General features: G+C 31.8%; 3 protein-coding genes across 8 annotated transcripts; all 3 read right to left on the reverse strand.

The window, feature by feature from the left end:
• Positions 1–5,185: 5,185 nt before the first annotated feature.
• On the reverse strand, positions 5,186–7,975 carry LOC114183320 (Tetratricopeptide repeat (TPR)-like superfamily protein). The gene is made up of 2 exons (XM_028070293.2): positions 7,198–7,975; positions 5,186–6,945 (listed from the first exon to the last, which is right to left on the reverse strand). The coding sequence occupies exons 1-2, from the start codon at positions 7,797–7,799 to the stop codon at positions 6,111–6,113; spliced, it is 1,437 nt and encodes a 478-aa protein (XP_027926094.2). The 5' UTR covers positions 7,800–7,975; the 3' UTR covers positions 5,186–6,110.
• A 3,722-nt stretch (positions 7,976–11,697) lies between these two features.
• Positions 11,698–14,435, reverse strand: PRA1.H (prenylated RAB acceptor 1.H). The gene is made up of 4 exons (XM_028070688.2): positions 13,978–14,435; positions 13,034–13,170; positions 12,107–12,178; positions 11,698–12,017 (listed from the first exon to the last, which is right to left on the reverse strand). The coding sequence occupies exons 1-4, from the start codon at positions 14,361–14,363 to the stop codon at positions 11,947–11,949; spliced, it is 666 nt and encodes a 221-aa protein (XP_027926489.1). The 5' UTR covers positions 14,364–14,435; the 3' UTR covers positions 11,698–11,946.
• Positions 13,104–20,123, reverse strand: LOC114183804 (zinc finger BED domain-containing protein RICESLEEPER 2-like). Of its 6 annotated transcripts, none has more exons than XM_085673131.1 (6): positions 19,704–20,123; positions 19,423–19,510; positions 18,879–18,970; positions 15,908–17,942; positions 15,761–15,828; positions 13,104–13,170 (listed from the first exon to the last, which is right to left on the reverse strand). In XM_085673131.1, the coding sequence occupies exons 4-5, from the start codon at positions 17,931–17,933 to the stop codon at positions 15,788–15,790; spliced, it is 2,067 nt and encodes a 688-aa protein (XP_085529257.1). In that variant the 5' UTR covers positions 17,934–17,942; positions 18,879–18,970; positions 19,423–19,510; positions 19,704–20,123; the 3' UTR covers positions 13,104–13,170; positions 15,761–15,787. The 6 variants fall into 6 exon arrangements, with proteins under 6 accessions (XP_085529257.1, XP_027926748.2, XP_027926749.2 ...); XM_028070947.2 differs by lacking the exon at positions 13,104–13,170 and adding an exon at positions 15,258–15,419 and having other exon boundaries at positions 19,704–20,122; XM_028070948.2 differs by lacking the exon at positions 13,104–13,170 and adding an exon at positions 15,258–15,627 and having other exon boundaries at positions 19,704–20,122.
• Between the last annotated feature and the right edge of the window lie 202 nt (positions 20,124–20,325).

A 20,325-nucleotide genomic window follows, 5' to 3' on the forward strand; every position in this document is an offset into this window, starting at 1 on the left:
TATATCTAGAATAAGCATCGATAAATGATACATAATATTTATAATATTTGTATCCTGCAAAAGATGTAAAATGAGCACGTCCCCAAAGATAAGTAAACAATAATTCTAAAGGTGAATCAACTTTATTTGGCAACAAGAATTTGCAATGTTTTAGTACAATTTGTAGAATACAATTATTATGCTGGCCAAGTCTATTATGCCATGCATGAACAATGTTATCTACACAATACACATTATTCAAACTGGAATTACAACTAGAAGAGACAGAAAAAGAAAACCACAAAAGATGAAACTAGACATTATTTGAAGTATGAAGTTCATCATCACCAACACCTTGAAGGAGAATATTATTTGTCCCCTGAGATTTAACAAAACAATGGTTAGGATGAAACTCAAAGAAAACTAATTATCTTTGGAAAATTGACTAACACTTGACATGTTTTTAGTAATGGGAAGACCACGTCACAAATTTTTTAATTTGAGAAGGACATTAGGACCATAAGAGGAGGAAAATGAAGAGAAACCAACACCACAAATATTCAGACCTGCACCATTGCCTATGAAAATTTGATCAGGACCATCAAATTATTGAATCTGTTTGATATTTTGAGGTTCACTCGTAACATGAAACTTGGCCCAAAATCTTGTATCCAGGTTGTATTGTTGTCCTCTTGAGAAGTAGACTTTGTGAGCATTGCAGTAGGTTGAGTACTTTCCGGTGTTTCCAGACTTAATATTAGGATTTATCCATATGTTGGAAGTAGAGATGGCAAATAAACCCGTGCCCGTGGGTATCACCCGAACCCGTCCCCGTTTTGACGGGGAATCCCCGCTTTGACTGGGTATGGGTATGGGTATGGGTAATACCCGAAATTTTCAACTGGGGATGGGGATGGGAATGGGGATATATATATACCCGCCCAAATACCCGTCCCCGCTTAAATTACTAAACTATTTATAATTTATTAAATAATCTAAAAAATATATATAAATAAATAATATATTTACACATAAAATATAATATAATATAATATAATATAATATAATATAGTATATATACATATAAATAAAATATACTTTTATATATATATATATATATATATATATATATATTTACACATATACATGTAATATAATATAATATAATATAATATAATATAATATAATATACATATAATATATATACATAATAATATAATATAATATATATATATATATAATATATATGTATAAAACAAATTAATCATTTAACTAGTGAGATCTTTTATAAACAAATTTATAACATTACAAATTTATAAAAGTTTAAAAGAAATATATATATATATATATATATATATATATATATATATATATATAAAAGCATAAAATATCTACGCATATACATATAATATATATACATAATAATATAATATATATTATTATATTTATATTATTATATAATATAATATAATATATACTTAAAATAAATATATATCTATAAAATATATATATATATATATATATATATATATATATATATAAACATAAGATATCCACACATATAATATATATACATAGTAATAATAATATAATATATAATATAATATAATATATATAAATAATTATATATATATAAACATAAGATATCCACACATATAATATATATATACATAGTAATATAATATATAATATAATATAATATAATATATATATATATATATATATATATATATATATATATATATATATATATATAACATATTTCTCATTCTCTTTGTTTTTTGTTATACACTTTGTTTACTCTCTCAATTGTCTGGTTTGTTTTTCAAGATTTAATTTTGAAGGTAATTTTTCTTCTTCTTATTACATATTTTTTACTCTCTGTACATGGTGATGTTCAAATAGGTGTTCCTCAATTTCATTCTATGAAATAATTTTTAGGTTACACATTTGATTATCTTTATTTATTTATTTATTTTCATAAAAATGTTTGACTCTTATTTTGTAGTTCTTCTTTTTGTTACTTTGGTTATACACTTTTTTACTCTCTTTTAATTATTTGGCTTGTTCTTTAAGGTTTAAGCAGATCTTCAAGGTACTTTTCCTTTTATCATAATCTTAATTATACATTTTTTTTTTCCGTTATGTTATGTTCAAATGGATATTCTCAAATTTGGGTCACACATTTAATTATCTTTACTCCTTTATGATAATTTTATTTATTATTTATTTTTTGTTTCATGATAATGTTTAATTCTCAATTTTAAGTGCTCAATTGCATAAATCCTTAATTTAATTCAAGATCAAAAGATGAAGAATCTATGTTTAAATTTGAATTATTATTAATTTAATTTTGTTATTTGTGCTATTTCGTTTAAGTGGTATAATATAAATTTTTAATAGTATAAAAAATATTTGAAATATTTTTAAACTTGATTATTGGTTTTCCTTTTATATTTTGTTAAAAAAGAAATTAACCTTTTTACTTTGTTTGATTTTTTTTTGTTACGTATGTTAGTTTCTAGAGAAAATGAGCAAGGAGATCAAGATTTGCAGGTACCAAGTCCACCACAGTGTTCACAACAACCAACTCCCTTTCAAAGTTCCAATAATGACAGTCAATCTCCATTGAATCCATCTACTCAAATTTATTAATATTTTTTGTTAGTATTTTTTGTGAATTCTCATCTAATATTCTACATTTGGTGTTTGTAGGTGTTAAAAAATTAAAAGGAAAAGATGTTCTCATGAGTGAAAATGAATCTGATGAAGAAGGTACATTATATTCTAGTAATTAAAATTTTCAATTTCAATTATTATATCATATCTAATTTTTCATTTTTTTTCTATGTGTAGGTGGATCGAATGCAAATGAAACCACTGATCATTTGTAAAATTAATAAATATTTTGGTTATTATAAAATTTTAGTAATGTGTAATTTTTTAGCTTTTATATAATTATTTGAATTTTATTTAGTTGTTATTTGATACTTTAATTTGAGATTTATACTATTATAATATTTTTCTTAATATTTGACATCATGAAAATCAAAATGAGTATGTTATTTTAATATTGAATATTTTGATAGTATCATGATTCCGTTGGTGTGATTTTTAAATTTTTTTTATAAAAAATATTTAATTGATATATGGAACAATAAAAAAATGGGTATGGGTATGGGTATAAGAAAATACCCGTTACCCGGTGGGGATGGGGATGGGTCAAAAGTTGTATACCCGTTGGGTTTGGGGATGGGGATGAATTTTTATTATGGGGATGGGGATGGGATCATGATACCCGTACCCGTCCCGCCCCGTTGCCATCCCTAGTTGGAAGTCCTTTGTGAACTAGTTGAATAAGGAACAGACTGTTGTGTGGCTGGATCAATAAAATATAGAGACTCATGAGGTTGATAAGAGATGTCAGATAAAAAATGGAAAACGTTAGCAGTATGACCAAATTTAAGACAAATTTGGCACTAAAAATCCACCATGACCTCTTCCAAAACCACTACACAAAAAGATGTTCCAATTGTATATTTGGAACCACCACGACCACGTCCAAAAGAAGCTTTGAGTGTAATTGAGTGAAGGTGAAACCAAATTCTGTGATTCTTGAGGATAACAACTGAGATGTGTTTCATGTCTATAAATGAGAGCTTCAATTTTAGTGATAGAAGGAGGACATTTCTTGCTTTCAATTACTGACACAGCAAGTGCATAACTAGAAGGAAGACCTTCGAGAAGTGCATCAACATGTTTCTTATGTGTTACAAGCACACCTACACCAACAAGTTCTCAATATAACCTTTAATTTTAAGAAGATAATCTTCCATGGATTTAGACTCTAGTTTTACAATACACATTGCAGTACGCAATTGTTGTATACGAGATTTAGTTTGCAGACCAAAATATTCATGAATTGTGTCTCAAACTTCATAAGAATGAGTTGCATCAAGCCTACACGACAGAATAGACTTTGAAAGTGTAGATTGGAACCAAACAAGTAGAGTCTGGTCCGAACTTTCCAAGCTTCATATGCATGATTAACAATATCAAGTGTTCTATCATGTTCAATGAGGAATAATTGGATTTTCAACAAATCGTTGGAATTTGTGAGACTTAATCACTGGTTCAACATACTGCCTTTTGTGAAGATAATTTGTATCATCCAATTTCTCAGCAATTGAAGCGGAAAATTCATTGAAGCAGAAGCCATAACTCCAACCGAAGAGATTACGTAATGCAAACGTAAGAATCTCAAAGTGAGAAAATAGAAGACAATCCCTGAACCGAACCATTGAACAAAAGGAAAGGACTCGTGACGAAATTGTGAGAGAAAGGCGTGAGCCAAAAACTGAGAAAGAATAGGTGCGAACTTGAGTTAACCACAATTAGTGAACGAGAGGTGCGAGCAAAAGCAGAACAAAATTTCAATCGCAACTTGAATTAACCACGAAATCAATCACGAACAAGAAAGTGAGACAACTGCACTGATTAAAATCCTCACAACAACAAGTCCGAAGAAAAATCAACGAGAACGGACAAACGAAACTTTAATTCACAAAGCATCGCTACAATTGACGAACATCACGAGCTCAAAACGAAGAGAAAACACATTTCACCGATTGAAACTTGAACTAGGTAAAGCGAAAGCAAAGTTCAAGAGAATGGATCAATGTAAAAGACGCTCTAGATATCATGTTGAAGCACTAGAACGAAAGAAACATATATTGAATTGAACTAAATTTTATTTAATGAATATCACACTTGAATGCTTTGTACAGCTTGTATTTATACTACACGATACAATATGTACACTGGTACAAGAGATTTAAAACTAATAATGATTGACTATGGTTGACCATTGACCATAGTAAACCATTAACTATTAACTTTACACTAACATTATAAAAATTTAAAATTATTTAAAATCCCAATCATTGACTTTCTAATTAATAATTATTATTGAGTACTGCAGACAATTTGCAATTTTTTTAACTGCTATAGTTATCCACCACTGGTGTCTATACAGCTGCATTGACTTTCTAACCTATAATCAACTTTTAACAGTATATTACAGTGCATAAACATCTTATCATGCAACTGAATAGGTGGAATTGGTTGCTAACTTGTGCTGGAAATGAAATCTTAGATGCGAAAGTGTTCTTTGTCACATTATATGTCTTCCCTTAACATGTTTCCATTATTGCACAAATAAAAAATATTTTTATTTATGATAAAGAGCTTGTTCACATAGTCCTTCTAAGGATTCACATGTGACAGATAGGCAATAAAACAATTACAACTGAATTGAAAATTAAAAATTACTTGGACTATAAATACATATACATACCAGTAATGTTACTACCAACTATGTTTGAGTTTCACTAATCCCTTAACTACTAACTGCCATTGACAATCTTCTTGAGTGTTTTTAAGCACCTTCAAGTGAGATGCGACACAATCAAGAGTAATAAGTAATTAACACAATGCTTAAAAAAGCATGTTTCCCCTTGTTCTCAGCTGCAAACTCTAACACAACTTAGAAGAAATTGCCCTGCTATCCAATATTATGAAACTTTCAGTTGCAAGTTATGGAATAAAGAACACTTACAATTTGGAGATTATAGGAATAGTGATTAGGAGAATAACAGCAAGAACTCCATATCATTGCAAACAAATATCAGCAAAGGTACATAAAGAGGAAGATCCAAACAAACATGTAGCCTCAGACTGTCTCTGAATAAATGTCATGTTTCTCCCATTCCAGAATTGGATCCCATTGGGAATGCTTGTGTAGATCAATTCCTCTGCAAACAGACAGTGAGGCAAAAATGGTTCATCCACAAGGCCAGAAGTCTTGGACAACAACGGCGGAAATCCTCGTTCATTTTGCAAAATCTCTGGCAGTTGCAGTACCTTGTCGGTGGTGCCATTGGGTTGAGACACTTCAATTTCCATGTACAAACATGGCAAATTAAGTTGTCGAGGGTTGAGAAATTGGCAATGAAAACCACCCCCATTTTACTCGCAACCATGACATGATGAGACACATGAAGGTTCATAAAAATACAGGAGAGAGATTGTAGAGTGAATATCCAATTCCAATAGGACCAAATTCCAAGACCTCAAAGCCCAGTTCTCTGCTCTTCCACATCTTCCTGTTTTTCAGTCCTCCCCTTCATCCGAATGTTTAAAGAACTTACTAACTTCTCTGTCCTTGGCTCTGGCACCATTCCTTTTGCTACCATCTCCTCAAAATAACGCACAACATCCTTCACCCTCCCTTTTCCAAAGTGCTCATGAATCATGATGGTATATGATCTCCTATCTGGCCCCCATCCATTCCTCTCCATTTCTTCCCATGTTTTTCTAACTCCATCCTCATCACCCCATTTCATGTACAATCTCAGTACCAAGTTATAAACATCATCATTCATGCTGCACCCATTCCTCTTCATCCTCCCCAAAACCTCGTGAACTTCCCCCGGCTCCTTCAAGCTCTTGAGCAAGCAACAATAAGTAACAACATTAGGCAAGCAACTCCCGTTCCTCCTCTCCATCTCATCCACCAGTTCATACACTTTCTCCATTCGTCGTATCTTGCACATGTACTTAATAAGAGAATTGTAAGTAGAAACATTCGGTTCGCAACCTCGCTCACTCATGTCACGAAAAATCTCCAAGGCCTCAGGAATCCTCTTCTTGAAACAAAGAGCATCAATGATGCAGTTGCATATCACAACATCTGGCTTACAACCCTTGTCCAACATGCCACGGATCAACCTCAGTGCCATTCCAAGTTTTCCTTTCTTGGTCAACGCCTTGATAAAGGTGGCGTAAGTGAATACATCAGGCTTACAAGGAGAAGCCACTATGTCCTTCCACACCCTCTTTGCCTCATGAACGTTTCCCAAAACACACCAACCATTCAGGATCACGTTCCAGGTCTTTATATCCGCACTACAAGAAACATTAAAAAGTATAAAAAAGAGGTATGTGTTTTATAAACTAAATTTAGTTTATGCATAAGTATAACATTAAAAAAACTATATAAAAAGCTTCATAAGATAGTTTATAATAAACTAATTTGAACTACTGAAAAAATTCATTTCATTTTTTCTATTAATTTTTCTCTTCTAATAAACAATCCCTGAATGAAAGCAATTTCATCACTAATTCTGGTCAGTGATACCTTAATCTTTTCCAGAATACCTGAAACCCTTCTTCATCACATTATGGAACAACGTTTCGGCCTCTTCGACGTGCTTGAACCTGCACAGCCACATCAAGAGGGTACGAAAAGCCTCGGAACCAAACTCCAACCCGAACTCCTTCCTCCGGCGGAATAACTGAATTGCATCGTCCACTTTATGAGCACCCACGAACCTACGAAGCAGTGTGGCAAACATCTTTTCATCGACAAGCCCCTCTCTGTTTGACATTTCATCGAGCACCTGGTGCAACTCCTGAAAGCGTTGCATTTTGCCGAGAATGTCGAGCATCTCGTTGCAGACATCGGAACTGGGTTCATAGCCGGCGGTTTTTGACCAGTTGAAGAAGACGTGGGCGGGTCGCCAATCGGAGCGGTGGCGTCGCAGAACGTCGAGAACGAGGTGGTGGTTGAGGTCGACGCCGCAGTGGTCAAGGGCTCGATGCAATTGGTCCGTGGGCTTGTCTCTTCGGAACTTGAGAATGTTCTGGATCAACGAGGCTGGACACGAATGCACGAATCGTGTGCTTGAATTTCCAACGTTGAACAGTGTTTGGAAGAATCCTTTGTAAACCCTGCTACTGCTTCTACGGTTGCAAGCCATGCCTCAATAACAACAATGAATTTATTTATTTGATTTGTCGCAATTTGCAAATGCTCATTCAGGAGAAGATGGGAAAAACTATTTTGAACAATAATCCAAATAAAGTGTTACAAGAATTTCACAATATTATTTTATATATAGTGAGAATAAAGGTAGCAGAGAATGAGAATCCACCATTGTCTGACACTCAGTTGGGTAAAAAAATGAAAGATGCAGTATTCATAGGATTTATAGTGATAGTAGCTTTTGATATTTTTATCCATTTTTTATTATTTATTTTTTTATTTACTATTTTAATTATTTTAAAAATATAATAATTTAAGATTAATTGAGGTGATTGAAATAACAAGTTAAAAGTAGATAAAATATCATTATTTTATTAAAATTATGATTACGTTGAAACATATTTTAAACTTTTCCTGGTGGACTAGAACTCAGTCACACTAAAATTAGGGGTGGCAATGCGGGCCAGCCCACCCCGTTTAGGCCCGCCCCGCATAAGGCTCGCACACCGCGGGTCGGTCCGCCCCGCCCTGCACTTTTTATGTGGGCCGCATACTCTGACCCGTCCCGCATATATGTTGGTCTGCGGGTCCGCGGGCCGACCCGCTTTTTTTTTATTTTATTTTTTTATTTTTTTATTTTTTTATGATAAAACTTTCAATGTTTAAAAATTGGGAAACTTTAAGAAGTTCACAAAATTAAGTAAAGACTTTGGGGAATTAGATGATAAATTGATAATTCAACATTTTCATCATATTCATACAATGACATACACAATGTATTCTTTAAATTTTAGCACATTAAAAATTACATAATACTTGTCTTTTACAGTTATACAAGAATTTGAAATGTTAATGGAAGAGTCCATAAAAGAAGTAATTAATATACACAAGTACAAGTTTTTTTTTTTATGTGGGCTTGCGGGCCGGCCCGCGCGGGCCGCGGGCTAGCCCGTGTGGGCCACAGACCTATTCGGACCGAGCCCGCACGGGCCTGCGGACTCACTATCCTGGCCTGCTCTGCATTTTTTTTACAGGCCTGCAGGCCCGCAGGCCAGGCCCTAATTGTCATCCCTAACTAAAATTACATATTTAATTTTCAAATGTGCAGGTAACATTGCTGAAGCTCTAGGACAGTATAGACAATTTTTATTTTAAAAAATGAAAAAAATATTGCGGAGAAAATAAAAAAAAATATTTTGTTTCACCCAGAGGAAATATGAAAAATGAAAAATATATGTATTAAATAATGTAAATATTACGTAAAAAATTTAACATAATTAAAAAAATTATATCAATGTTTTTTAATTTGGAAATTAAAATACATTAAACAAAAAAATTTTAATTTTATATTAAAATTTAATAACTAAAAAATATTGATTTATGAACAAGAATCAATTCTCTATTCAAATTAAAAATAATTAACAATATTTTTATCGTTCACAAAGTAATTAATTATTTTCCCTATTAAAATTTGGAAAGGAATATGTGTAAAACCCGTCCTTTTTTATGTGTGTTGTCAATCACCTCAGCAAACAAAGAAATGAATGTAGAGGCCTTCTTCGCCCATCCCGAATCTTTCATCTATCCACTATAGAGTACGTTTGATTGCTTTTAATTCAAAGATGAGTTAATAGAATAACTCATTCACACAATATGATTAGGGTTCATAGAATAGAATACACGTTTTCGATTTATGTGCGATATTAAACATGAGGTTTCATTTTCATATTATTTTCATATTTTTTATCAAAATCTCAAATAGATTTATAGATTTTTTTTAGTTTAAATTAGGTTCATATTTTTCATAATGCGTAACAATTAGGTTTTCCATTAGTATAATGTTAACATTTAAAGATGTGTCACGTGTTACCTTCTTTTTTTTTAAATTTTTTTAACTTTTTTTTAATTTTTTAAATTTTTTAAAATCATTAATGTCAACATCAATACATTGTCACATGTCAATTCAATATGATGACACGTGTCAAGTCATTATCTAAATCTCAATTTGATCCACATATTTGTTATTTTAATTTCATTTCAGTCCATAATTTTTAAAAAATTTTCCAATTTCATTTCCTCGACCAAATTTAACTTTTATATAAATGTTATAATAATATTTTAATTAAAATTTATATTTTTATTAATTATTTTAACAATATTAATTTTATTTAAATTTATATTTTACATTAAGTTATACTTATATTTTGTTTTAAAAATTTAAATATATTTATTTTAACTTGTTACAAAATTATTTTAAATAATTTATATACTTAGAATTAATTTAAAAATAACAATTTCATAAATTTAAATATAAAATTTTAAAATAATTTTGTAACAATTTAAAATAAATATATTCAAAATTTTAAATAAATAAATAGAGTTTAATATAAAATATAAATTTAAATAAAATTAATATTGTTAAAAATATGTAATAAAAATATTACTTATAGCAAAAATATTATTATATTTATATAAAAGTTAAATTTTGTATCAATTTAGAGGGATAAAATTGAAAATTAAAAAAAAGGATTGAAATGAAATCAAAATAACAAATATATCGAGCAAATTGAGATTTAGACAATGACTTGATACGTGTCACCATACTGACTTGACACGTGGCATAATACTGACGTAACATGTGACATAAATAATTTAAAAAATAAAATAAAATATTTTAAAAAAATTTAAAAATATTTTAAAGAGATTAAAAAAAATTAAAATTTTTAAAAATAAAATAAAATGATTCAAAAAATGAAGAGTTGACACATGACACACTTCTAATGCCGTTAATACCATACTAACCAAATGAACCTAATTATTACGCATTTTCAAAAATATAAACTTAATTAAAAAAAAAATTTTGTGCATCAATTTGAGATTTTGGTAAACGTGGACACTATTTTAACCTAAAGATAATGATGCATTGTAACGTTGACATTGGTGGAGGAAAGAGTTATTCCAATATAAACCTAAATGTGCACAAAATGAACTTCAAGTTATTTATTGACGCTAGAAATTTCTCAATTTGCCCTTTGTATTTATCAATTATGATAAATTTGTTTTTTAAATAAAATAGTAAGGAAGAAAAATGAAAATAGAAATAAAAGGGAATAAAATAAACTTAAGTACATTGTTTAAATGTATAAAAAAAAGTGCAAGAAAATTCATCATTTACTTGATGAGTAAGTGGGCAAAATATTTTTCTTATATATTTATATTCCTTTTACGTTATAAAAACTATTTAACTTTTAGAAAGTAAAACAGAAAGCCAACATAATTTCCTTTCTCAATCACACAGCAAGTTAGACTCCTATTAAAAACACCCATTTCTATAATAATAATAATAATAATAATAATAATAATAATAATAATAATAATAATAGTAATATATCCAAACATATATTAATTTAAAACCCATTTACAATATTTAGAAATGGCCTTGTTCAATTGTCGTTAGGAAATAAGAAAAACTTAGAAATGTGAAATGGCAACCTTCTCGTTGATGACAATGGAAAACGATAGACAAACCTAGCAATGAACACTACATGAATATTCATGATGTACAAATACGATATACACGCTTACTACATGAGTATTCATGTACAAATACGATATATGCTTAAGATCGATAGATTTACTTTGAAAATAATAGGACACATTAGTTATATATACATATTAAAAAATGTACAAAAATTATTAAAATATGATAAATATATAAATATAATTCCTATTATATAAATCTAAATTAAAATTAAATGTATTAATCATTTTCAACATAAAAATATTACTAATTTTCATATTTTCATATTAGATGAGTGTGCCATAATAGATGAGTGTGCTTAACCCATTACGAATCATCCAAAAGCTCAATTCCAGTTGTATCAACTCAAGTGTTAAAGATAAATTAATAATCTCGATAATTGATATATCTAATAGCTCAACATTTATTCCAAACATCGATTAATGCTAATCCAAAACAAACAATAATCCAATCTCTTTACAGTGCCTCATCTTCTTTACCAGTCCTGTCCCTTAAAATCTACAGTGTAACCCCAAAATCTTCTATACCAAAGGCTCTTGAATCACTGAAGTAATACGTGCTAGATAAAGGTAAGTGCATCATAGTTTGTTTGATTAGCCAACTATCTACTTCTTCCCACTGAAGGTTGCTTTACAGGGGTCAACTTGCGAAATGCAGCATGAAGTATCACGCCTACATAGATTTTTTTTTAACTGAATAATCCGTTGTGTAACTGGAAAGGAAGAAGTTAGCAATAAGAGTACATAAGTAGAAACACTAACCTGCATAGCTGACGCATATGGCACAAAAGAGAGCCATTTGAACATTAGAAAAGATCAGAATAACTGCGGTTGCTGCAAAAATTGAGATTGAGAAACATGAGTTCCAATTAACCTTGTGCACATCAAATTGAGAGATATATTTCCAGCATCAAAAGATATTTGCTGTAAAGAACAAGATATTCCGGCCACATGAGCTTCGTAGAAGACATTTCTACTGCGCAGCCAAATACATGACATAATCAAAATTTTCTATTCATGCATGGGAAGGTGAGTGAATTTCTTCATTTTTATTGGTGGGGATGATGGAGTATGCATTGGGTAAAACAACAGCTTAAGCTAAGTCTAGACAGCACATGCCAATTGAATATTGTCGATACCCAAAAGGTCATTACAAAATCATAGGAAAAAACAACAATTTTTTTAAGTAAATTCAATAAAAAAAAAGATAAAACTACGATAAGTTTTTAGGTGTTTCTGATGAAGTTTTTCAGTGAAACTCGAGTTTCACCTCAATAACCTATATTCCTCTTTAATGTAAACCTCCATTATGCAGTAATTCAAATAAAAAAATAACACCCAAAAAATCAAGAATTGCATTTGTTCTGATAAAAAATCAGTTGATACTCCAAGTGATGAAAACAAAGAAGACAAAAGGGCCTGTTTGATTCACTCCTCCCTCATGAAATTACATATAAGTTTTGTCCCCAGAGAAAAAACTTCATTATCTCGATATATAGATAAAACATCAAATATGATAGAGAAACAACTCTAGAAATATTTAAAGACTTCAAATAAAATTGAAGAACAAGACTGGAAACATTTCAGAAACTGCATCTAAGCATTGTCCTAATCAAAAACCAGCAGATACTCCAGGTACTAAACCACAAGAAAAAAACAAAATCTCTCCTGTAGGAAATGATTGCTCACCACATTGGGCAGCACGAATCAAACACTGGCGAGTTAAGGGATACTGCTCCAATCCCCATCTGTGGCTACAAAACTTGAAGAAATCCCACAAGGCCAAACACAATATCAACCCAACAAGAGCAACTGGCATCTTATACCTGCAGCAATAACAACCAAAACACAGAGTTCCATTGGACTAAATAGCAAGGTATGAAAATAGGTACATTAAAATCTCCAATTCACTAAGCAAGAATAACACCAAAGTTCTGTTTAGATAAACCTCTTCAGAAGTCTTTATAGAAGAAAAAAATAAGGAGGCAAAATGATTCAGCTTCTCTAGCAAATGAAAATAAAAAATCAACCTATACACCTCAGCTTTTGTTAAAGTCAGATGATATATTTTTTATAAAATCAAGACCGGTTAGAGTAAACTAAAAGCTGTTTATACATAAATTAAAGAGAAAAAAAAAACAGATTATGCATTGACAGTGTAAGGCAATTTTATACGGTCATCTAATTTAACTACAAACCACCTCATACAGTAAGTTTATCGATTTTTATTATAGCAAACTAAAAATCATACCGAAGGTCATTTCTAATTGGTTGACTGTGTTCATAGTGACAATATATAGCCATTAACCTGTAAGTGAAAATCAACTTCTTGGAAAAATTAATACAGAAAATTCTTGAAAAAAAAATTAGCTTGTATTCCCAGTTTTTTTCTTCCATGTGCATGTGGCCTATAAGTTAACTTTAATTTCCTTTATGTTTTTCCCCACAGAGAAGCTTGTCTAATCAAGAGCATCCAAAAATTGAAGAGCCTAGTTTCACCAAACAAAACATAGAATCTCCGCTTCAAATTCACAATTTCAAGAACCTAATTTCACTAAACAGACCACGGGTTCTCCAATTAAACCAAAAACCTTGAAATTAACAAAGAGTAGATAGCGTGAGCGAGAGCGTACAATGTGCAGGCGAAGAAAAGGATGAAGAGATAGGCGTAGTTGCGGGCGTAGCGTTTGATGTTTTCCTGAACCCTGAGGCGCGCCTGGGAGGGGGAGGAAGGGAAGGAGTAGGAGTCGAAGAAAGCGAAGAAGGAGCGAGACCAGGAGGGAGTATCGGCGGCGAAGTCATCGGCGGTGAGCTTGGCGAAGGGGTTGAGAGTGAAGAGAGAGAAGAAGGTGACAAGACGGGAGAAGAAGCTGCCGGCGGCAGAGGAGGGGGCGGGAGAGGCCGCGGCGGCGGAAGAGGTGCGGTGGTCGAGGATTTCGAGGTAGCCGGTGTCGCGGAGCCACGACTCGAAGGCCGGTTCCGGAACGCTGAGAGCTAAAGGGTTGGAAGAAAACACCATCGCTTCGCTTCACTATTCTCTAAGACCATACACACACAACGCTAACTAACTAACTTTACAACACCGTGTTTGTTTGGTTAATAAATGCTAATAACACTTTTTTCACTCTCTTTCTAATGCATTCTTCATTACAATTTATTAAAAAGCATACATTTAACTTTTTATTTTATGAATGTCTCTTATTTTATTCTAAATTACATTTTCATGTTTTTTAAGTATTTTTTTTTATTTTTCAAAAATTATTTTTGTTCTTATTTTTTAAGTTTCAATTCAATTTAAATGAATACTTTCAATTTCAATACATGATTTTGAACTTTTATTTTCCAATACATGACCCGATTAAAATAGAAAAACAACGTTCTTTCTCTTTATAAGAACCTTTTTATGTAGAACCATTCAAAGGACACATCAAAACTTATTTATGATCTTACTCGTCCTCTTGTTAGCGAAATGGATCATAGAATGTTAACTAAGTGTCTTGATTTTGAGGAAATAAAGCAAGTTGTGTTCAATATTAATGCTTATAGTTCTACTCCATATGGGTTTGGGGCTCCTTTTATCATTCTTGTTGGAATATAATTGGTAATGATGTTTGTAAAGTTGTTCGAGAACTTTTTCTTCATAATTGGATTCTTATTGGGATGGATTTCAAAGTTGTCTCTTTTAATCCAAAGTTTAATGGAGCTATAATTCTACATAGGATTTTAGATCTATTACTTGGCGAATATTAGATTTTTATCATATTCAAAATCCTTGCTGATAGACTAGTTGTTATTGCTAGTAAGATTGTTTTTCATAATGAATCTGATTTTGTTCAAAGGAGAAATGTTAAAGAATGTATTTACATTATTTCAGAGCTATAAATATTTTAAAAAAGAAAGCTAGGAAAAAATGTGGCCATAAAAATTGATATTAAAAAAAAAGTATACTCTTGATAACCCATAATAAGTACATACAAAATATTCATTATATCTAAGAATTCGCTACACATCATCAAATAAACATAGAAGAAATTTATAGTTGAACGAAAACATTTACCAGCAGGCAGGTAACACACTGCAAAGAAAAAGAATACATCATGTTATTTAAAACTGGCAATTCCACAGCTATATGTTTCGCAGTGCAAAAGCTCAATCATAGAAAGGGGCACTCAGCCTAATATAAATGCAAAAAAAAAAAAAAAAACGTAATGAAATAGGGAGTGTTATAGGTCATATTATCACTATCTATCTCCATACCAAAAGCCCATTCACAACAAATGTACCTGCAGTAAGAATTTGATCATTGAAAAAAGGACAACAGTTATATATTTCTAACATTAAGCTAATGGAAACATGAGAGCCACCTAAAAACAATTATATATGAAAACAACAATGGAAGTCCATTTAGGTACTTACTGGTTGCAAGAGGCATGGTGTTGAGCTTTAACTCAAAGAAATCATGTTGTGGTAATTTGAAACCAACTCTATAAGAAATGAAAAAGTTATAATTACTTAATATTTATTTAATTGTGATGTTATTATATAATTAAAACATCAACATACCTTGGTCAACACATTGGAGTTCTTCAAAATCATAGTCTAATAATGATGGTAAAGGTATGTCTCTTAACCAATCTTGTGTACATATAAGTGCCTCCACCTTTTGATGTGATAAAGAACTACGATATGGATCAAGCACTCTTCCTCTTGTGCTAAATGCGGACTCAGATGCTACTGTAGAAACAGGCATAGCTAATAACTCTCGTGCTATGTTTGAAAGGATTGGAAATCTACCAGAATTAACTTTCCACCAATCAAGAATGCTCAAATTTGTAGTTATTTCAAGCTCTTCCTCTAAATACTTTTGAAGCTCAGATTTGTTTGAAGAGGTTAATCCGGTTGTTTGCAAAAATTTATTCCAACCATATGGATCATTCTTATAACTAGGTATCTCTGCATGTGTTTGTTGTGGGACATTTTCAACTCCCTCCTTTCGACTCTTGTATTCATCAAACAACAACTTTAAGGAAATATCCAACCTTGACTTTAACACCCATCCATCATTTGTCTTTTCAGGATCAAAAAGTTGATTAATTGTCCAATTCATATAACCCATTTTATATCTAGGATCCAAGACAACCGCAATTAACAACAACATATTCATCTTGTTAGGTTCACCCCAATATTTCACATATTTTTTTTTCATTTTTTCAGCCATCTTATATGTAGCACTGCTTGTACCATTGGACTTAAGCAAATGATTAATCCCATTCCAAATTCCAAACACCTCTAACATGTACATATTACTAGTAACATAAGAGGTACCAGAGATGCGCAAAGTAGCTTCATAAAAAATGCTTAAAAAAGGTAGAATAGACTCAACATATCCCCAATCTTCATAAGAAGGCAATCCAATTCCCTTTCCTAACTCATTAGCATATTCTGTATCATGAAACCCAAACTCATCAAATGCCTTTTTATGCTTGAAAGCAGCGTCTAACATCAAATAGGTTGAATCCCACCTTGTTTCAACATCCAAGCAAATATGACCCTTATGTTCAATATTTTGTTTTCCAACACACTCTTTGAATTTCATAAATCTAGAAGGAGATGATCTAATATATTTCACTGCAGCACGAATTCTTAAAACATATTTATTAATCTCTTTTAGCCCACTACTCACAATTAAGCTCAAGATATGTGCACAAGAACGCATATGAATATATTCACCTTTCAAAACCAAGTTATTCCAAGACAATAGTCTTTGTTTCAAGTGTTGAATTCTCGTGTCATTTGATGTAGCATAATCTACTGTCAAGGTCAAAACACGACTCAACCCCCATTCATGCAAGCATGACTCAACAAATTTAGCTATGGCCTCTCCAGTATGGCTTATTACTTGACGAAAATTCAAAATCTTTTTATACAAATTCCAATCATTGTCAATGAAATGGGCTGTCAAACACATATAACTTTGATTTTGAGGTGAAGTCCACGTATCGGTAGTGAGACAAACTCTTTGACAATGTTGAGAAAGAAAATTCTTCAAATGTACCTTCCTTGCATTCCATAATGTTACAATATTCTGTGATAAGGTATGGCGTGATGGGATCTTAAATCTTGGTTGCAAGGCATTTAAATATCTCCTAAAAGCAACATGCTCTACAAATCGAAAGGGAAGTTCAGCTTCCACAAACATTTTTAGTAGTTCTTCTTGACAAAGTTCTTGGTCAAATCTACCATAAGAAAGAGAGTTGATATTCCCATCAGTTGTTGAAGATGCACTTACTTTTTGCCTCTTGTTTACTTCTTTATTGGGGTTATTTGGACATCTCAACACATGATTACGCATTGAAGTTGTTCCTTTCTCATATCGAATAAGGATATCACAATACTTGCATTGAGCCCTCTTATCCGATTTAGGTTCTAGTTGAATGAAATGATTCCAAGCTTCTGATCGATTTTTCCGTTTCTTATGGGAAGGTAGTCTCATATTTGTAGAGCCACTGACTGTTGGTGGAGTAGAAAGTCCATGCTCAATTGGTTTTGAGATAGAACAATCATCATCTTCTTCGTGCTTTAACGACATTTATAGAGCCTGGTATATAAGTTTCAGGACTATATATTAATCACCTAAAATCCCAGTTTAAAACTCCAAAGACATGTACATATATAATTCAACATGAATGGACCAAAACCGGTTAAAACAGAGGGACTGTCCTTGCAAAACTTTCAATTATTTGAGGAAGATTTACCATGCTAAGACAACAGTTTCAGAAGCAGACATTTTATTGTGTGCGCAAGAGTTTCTTTACTTCAGCATCTTCTAGAGTAAAGTATGCCCAAGGAGAAAAATGCAAGGACAGAAAAGGATAGAGAAGGCTATGGCATGTAAAGCAATTGAATATTATTCACGAAACAATTCAGCAATCAAGAAAAAAAAAAATTATTGTGCTTGCTACTTGAGGTATGTAAAAAATTTGGATTACTTAAAATAGGTGCAGTGGGGACTGGCCTGACATGCAAATTCAAAGAACTTATCCTGTGTAACTACTTTTACCCAAATTCCACAATCAACAGACCTATATCTGATGAGTGGGGCATCCCAGGGCTTCAGAATAAAGTCCCTCACCTAAGCTCCTAAACTATTAGTGGCCCCTCCCACAGTCTTAAATAAGGTACTTGTTTTAAACAGTTTACAGTATATATATATGTCTCAAAATTAGTCTAGTGTCTCAGTATAACTACGCCTACAATTATTGCAAAAATATTATATCGATAGAGAAATAACAAATGAGATCAGATACATAAATCAGGACAAGATATAAGCAAGGCAATACTTGAACTAGAGTTAGATAACTTTTCTAATCCAAGGGACATTCAAAGTAAAGTTTAAGATAGTGTTGGACAGTCAGTTTCAAATTTTCATGATTTTAAAGAAAAGTTGGAACCACTATTCAGACAAAGCTAAAAATACTTATTGTTGCAATAAATGAAAGAAAAGGAAACTAAGGTGAAATAAAAAAAGTGAAACCTGTAGGCTTCACGCGTGGCCTGGAAAATAACTTCTCTGGACTCCCCTGCTCGAAGCTCTATTGCCTGTGCTGGAGTTGAGAAAGCATACTCCTAGAAAATAAGACAATAATATACACTGAATAAGGAAGTGGGAAAAGATGTAGCTTTCAGAAATGACCAGCATAATTTTAATCCTCAATTTCTAAATAACCCTGATATTTACAAACACTCCAACTTCTTATTCTTAATTGTGTTGAATAGCACACAAGCAGAAAATTACTCATAATTTAGAACAAGCATGACAAACGTGACCAATTCAATCTGGAAAGGAAAAAAAACACACATGAAGATTCTAGATAAGCAAAAAGAATTATCAAACACGACAATGATGCACAGATACAATCGGTATCAGATACGATACAAGCCTAGTATGGTGATATAGGAAGCAATACATGCGGGATACAGATTCAGAATTGTAATAAAGTTCTACTAATTAAGGAAACCATATGACAGCCACATAAAATCTTTTCCCTTTAATTCATAAAATTGAAAAGTTACCATACCTTGGAACCAGAAGAAACCCTTCAAAATCAATCAGATTAAAGAAAACCAGCTAGCTATCCTACCCAGTGAAATTCACAATCAATACCCCTGCAAATAAATTTAAGCCACTCATTGACACAAATAGATAGACCAAAATATTGCATGATGAAACGCATTCTTGAAACAGGGTGTGTTTCTTGGTTCAATGTTCTTAATCATTATTATGCCATAGTCAAGCAGAAGGTGGATTTATATACACTTTCAAAGTGTAAGATGCGTATCAAGATCATAGATTACGTACATTAGCCACGGTTGGCGAACGGGAACAGTAGCAACACCGTTGTTGGAGCCAGAATCCTAGGATTCTGCCGGTACGAGGTTGGTGCGGCACACACCGGGATCAAATGCAGCGTTTCGGTGTTCTCACACTCGCACAAACACACCGCGCATTTCAAGGGATTTAGGGTTTATCTTGAAATTTTGAAACCATTAAAACGAACTTGCATTCTTCCATACATATCATCTATTGCTTCACAATCCTCCATGGTGACACTTTCATATTGCCTGGTGAATGTACAACTTTCACTAATTACGCTTGGAGTTGATTTTATGTATTAGTTAGGATCGAAAACTATAAGAGCGTAATTTACTTTTGTACAAAATTTAAAATGTTTTATGATAAAATATATTATAGTTATTTTTCAATTAACGTTAATAAGGAATTTCTTAGTCAACATACTATATATTATTGATGTCATATTTTATTTTTCAACTTATGTCAAAAAATGTTATTTTCAGTTAATGTTAATTAAAATTTGTTTGTAATCAGTATCAGTTTAGAGTTATTTTTAGATAAGGTAAGTCGGAACTCTTTTTTATAAATGTTAGTTAATATTTCGACATTAAGATAACTACTTTATACT

This window comes from Vigna unguiculata, chromosome 5, assembly GCF_037176805.1.
Source record: "Vigna unguiculata cultivar grain cowpea cultivar isolate G323 ecotype 2 chromosome 5, ASM3717680v1, whole genome shotgun sequence".
Classification (NCBI taxonomy): Eukaryota; Viridiplantae; Streptophyta; class Magnoliopsida; order Fabales; family Fabaceae; genus Vigna; species Vigna unguiculata.

What these genes read in the sequence shown, in the direction of transcription:
- LOC114183320 (XM_028070293.2), bottom strand. Translation starts at nt 7,799, where the DNA reads ATGGCTTGCAACCGTAGAAGCAGTAGCAGGGTTTACAAAGGATTCTTC. An exon ending in GTGATGAAGAAGGGTTTCAG is followed by an intron (nt 6,946 to 7,197) that starts GTATTCTGGAAA and finishes TGTTTCTTGTAG; the next exon opens with TGCGGATATAAAGACCTGGA.
- PRA1.H (XM_028070688.2), bottom strand. Translation starts at nt 14,363, where the DNA reads ATGGTGTTTTCTTCCAACCCTTTAGCTCTCAGCGTTCCGGAACCGGCC. An exon ending in CTTTTCTTCGCCTGCACATT is followed by an intron (nt 13,171 to 13,977) that starts GTACGCTCTCGC and finishes TTATTGCTGCAG; the next exon opens with GTATAAGATGCCAGTTGCTC. An exon ending in CATATGCGTCAGCTATGCAG is followed by an intron (nt 12,018 to 12,106) that starts GTTAGTGTTTCT and finishes AAATCTATGTAG; the next exon opens with GCGTGATACTTCATGCTGCA.
- LOC114183804 (XM_085673131.1), bottom strand. Translation starts at nt 17,933, where the DNA reads ATGTCGTTAAAGCACGAAGAAGATGATGATTGTTCTATCTCAAAACCA. An exon ending in ACTCCAATGTGTTGACCAAG is followed by an intron (nt 15,829 to 15,907) that starts GTATGTTGATGT and finishes CATTTCTTATAG; the next exon opens with AGTTGGTTTCAAATTACCAC.